The sequence below is a fragment of the Myotis davidii genome, unplaced genomic scaffold (genome assembly GCF_000327345.1).
Source record: "Myotis davidii unplaced genomic scaffold, ASM32734v1 scaffold211, whole genome shotgun sequence".
In the NCBI taxonomy this organism is placed as follows: Eukaryota; Metazoa; Chordata; class Mammalia; order Chiroptera; family Vespertilionidae; genus Myotis; species Myotis davidii.
In genome coordinates, this window is record NW_006282523.1 from 153,406 (window position 1) to 156,752 (window position 3,347).

General features: G+C 61.6%; 1 protein-coding gene across 1 annotated transcript in view; it reads left to right on the top strand.

The window, feature by feature from the left end:
* CCDC40 (coiled-coil domain containing 40) overlaps nt 1–3,347 on the top strand; it is an 18,086-nt gene that overhangs the window by 1,477 nt on the left and 13,262 nt on the right. The window contains exons 3-6 of the mRNA XM_015559730.1: nt 475–972; nt 1,924–2,047; nt 2,470–2,642; nt 3,241–3,324. Of these exons, the coding sequence (XP_015415216.1) occupies nt 475–972; nt 1,924–2,047; nt 2,470–2,642; nt 3,241–3,324 (879 nt within the window). The remainder of the gene's footprint in view (nt 1–474; nt 973–1,923; nt 2,048–2,469; nt 2,643–3,240; nt 3,325–3,347) is intronic.

Consider the following 3,347-nt stretch of genomic DNA (forward strand, 5'->3'; position numbering starts at 1 on the left):
CGTGGCAGGAGCCTCTCCTGCTTCCACCGCAGCGCTAAGGTTTCTGGCTGCCTGCTTAGGCCCACTCCCCATGGGAGTTGTCAGTTGGACATCCCCTGAGGGCTCCACGACTGCAAGAGGGTGAGGCTGGGCTGAGGGACCCCCCCCCCAGTGCACGAATTTTGTGCACCGGGCCCCTAGTTAGGGATAAAACTTTGTCCTGGCGGGTCTGGCTCAGTGGCTAGAGCCACGGCCTGCGGACTGAAGGGTCCCAGTATCGATTCCCAGTCAAGGGCACGTGCCCAGGTTGCTGGTTCCATCCCCAGTAAGGGGCGTGCAGGAGACAGGCCATCAATGATTCTCTCTCATCATTGCTGTTTCTCTCTCTCTCTCTCTCTCCCTCACGCTTCCTCTCTGAAATCAATAAAAACAAAACAAGAAAAAACCTCACCAGACCCCTTATATTTTGTTTCCTGATTTTTTCCTGCTGCACAGCCACAGGCATCCACGGAGGAGACCTCCGGAGACCAGACCAGTGTAGGAGCCGCAGATGCTGCAGAGCCTGCTGATGGGGAGGCCACAGCCCCGGGGGGAGCTCCGCCCTATGGAGAGGGCCCACCTGATGGAGAAGAGGAGGAAGTCATGCCTGAAGGAGAAGAGGAGGAAGGAGTGCCTGACGGAGAAGAGGAGGAAGTCATGCCTGAAGGAGAAGAGGGGGAAGGAGTGCCTGATGGAGAAGAGGGGGAAGTGGCGCCCGAATGGGAAATGGAAAACGAGGAGACCCTGGAGACGGGAGGGGAGCTGGAGGAGGAAGGGGAGCAGGAGTCTGATGTGAAAATCGTGTCCTCCGAGGGGAAAGCCAGCTCCATAGAGGTCACCTCCTCAGACACCAGTCTTGTGGACACGGCTGGGGACTCGGAGTCCGCCCAGCAGGCAGCAGGCTTCTCTGAGTGGCCGGGCCAGGATGCTTCCAGACTTAGGCTCAGCCATTCGGTGAGTAGCCCCAGGGCTGTTTGATGTCAGTGTGCTACTTACTGCCATGGGGGCGTCACCAGCGTGAGGAGCTTGGGGTGCACATCAAGTACCAATGGCAATCCTGTTAGACATGGCTCAGCAAAGGCGGGGCTCTGAATGCCAAGGGGGGGGTGGTCACTGGTGAGGCATCCTGGTTGCTGGTCTCTGAACAGCCCGTCCAGGGGGATGGGGTAGACGGTTTCCATTTTGACCATTTGCAAAAGGCACGTGATTTTTTTAAAAAAAAATATTTTACTAGAGGCCCGGGGCATGAAATTCATGCACTGGGGGGGGGGGGATCCCTCAGCCCAGCCTTCACCCTCACCAATCTGGGCTCCCTCTCACAATCTGGGACTGCTGGCTCCCCACTGCTTGCCTGCCTGCCTGCCTGATTGCCCCTAATCGCTTCTGCCTGCCAGCCTGATCACCCCTTAACCACTCCCCTGCCAACCTGATCGATGCCTAACTGCTCCCCTGCTGGCCCAATCACCCACAACTGCCCTCCCCTGCCGGCCATCTTGTGGCCACATGGGGGCAGCCATCTTTGTGTGATGGCATGATGGTCAATTTGCATATTACTCCTTTATTATGTAGGCTTGATTTCAGAGAGGAAGGGAGAGGGAGAGAGAGAGAGAGAGAGAAACATCCCTGATGAGAGAGAATCATGGATCGGCTGCCTCCTGCATGCCCCCTACTGAGGATGGAGCCCACAACCCGGGCATGTGCCCTGACCTCTTGATTCATAGGAGAATCATAGGTTGATGCTCAACCACTGAGCCATGCCGGCCGGGCCAGGCACGTGACCTTTATGTCCAAACGAGTTTCTATTCCTTAAAGATTATGTTGACTTGTGAGCCCTGGAATGAGTGGAACCCAGTCCTCAGCCCTGACCGAGGCCCGTGGGCTCAGACTCGGCTGCTCTTGCTGCAGACGGAGTCCGATGACGAGCTCCAGCGGGGCCCCCCGCACCCCCTGCGGCCGAGCTCGAGGGGCCGGACCCCATCCTCGGACGAGCTGTCCCTGACCTCGGAGGCGTCCTTGGCCCTGGAGCCAGGTACCAGGGCCCTGTGCCCGGGCTGAGCCACTGCCCAGCCCCTTGTGGGCCAGGGACGCCCCGCCCGTGACCTCACTTCCTGCGCGCTGTGCGTCTAGAGATGAAGATATTACTAACCGAGAGGGACAGTGTGTACGGAGCACGGACGCCTCCCCTCGCTCGGTCCTTACAAAGACCTGGAGGCTTTCAGTAACTTACCAAGGCCGCATGCCCGCCTGCTGGCCTGATCCCCAGCGGGGGGCGTGCAGAGGCAGCCGGTCCATGGCTTCTCTCATCATTGATGTCTCTCCCTTCCTCTCGGAAATCAATGAAAAAAGAAAATAGACCTCTGCCCCAGTCCGATGGGAGCATCCCTCTCTTCCCCTCACGTGGCCCGAGGCCTGGCAGCGACTGTTAACTCCTCGGTGCTCGCTGTCCCGCAGGCATGGCCGCCCCGGCGTCCCGGCCGTCCCCCAGGCCCGGGCCCCCGCCCTCCTTCCTGCACAGGATCCAGCACCTCAGCCTGGAAGAGGGGGTCGCAGAGCCACCGGGGTCGGAGGGCAGCGACGAGCCAGATGAGGACGTGTCCCACCTGGTGGTCTTGGACCCCAACCACGTAAGGAGGGAACTCCTTCCGGGCTCAGAGCTGCCCCTTTGCCTGCACGGCGGCCTCTCCCTGCCCCCGCCTCCACGCCACCCGGGGCCCGCACCGCGCCCACGCCACCTGCTCACTGAACAGGGCTCCGCAGGCGTTGGCCGCGGTTTGTGAAGCCTGTCCTCGGAGGCTCATAGTCCCCAAACCGTCCTGGCCCTGCCGGCCTCAGGGACCAGGCATTAGGGGACAGGGGGCCCCGGGGGCGCCTTGGGCAGGCAGGGAAGGCCGCCCGAGGGGTGAGCCCCCGGGAAAGCCCTGTGCTCGCCCGCAGGCAGGTGGTGGCTGCCTGGGAAGGGCCAAGTGCCCATTGGGCGCCAGCCGCCCTCGGCCTGGCAGTGGTGCCAGGACCACCGCCCGCCTGCCCTGTCCTTTTGCCAAAACACGAACTCGGGCTTCAATGCCTGGAACCAGACTCGAGGGCCTGACCGTGTGGTGGCAGAGTGAGCGCAGGGAGGGTCGAAGCCATTCCTGCCCCCATCCCCGCCCTCCCTGCCCCCCAGAGAAGAACTGTGAGGCCGGAGGGGCCGGACACTAACCCGGTGCTTTGCCGTTGCTGTAGCCCCTGATGCTAAGGTTCCAGGCCGCGCTGAACAGCTACCTGAACCGGCAGGTGGAGAAGCTGCAGCTGGAGCTGCTGGAGCTGGTGTGTGCACCCGCCCCAACCCC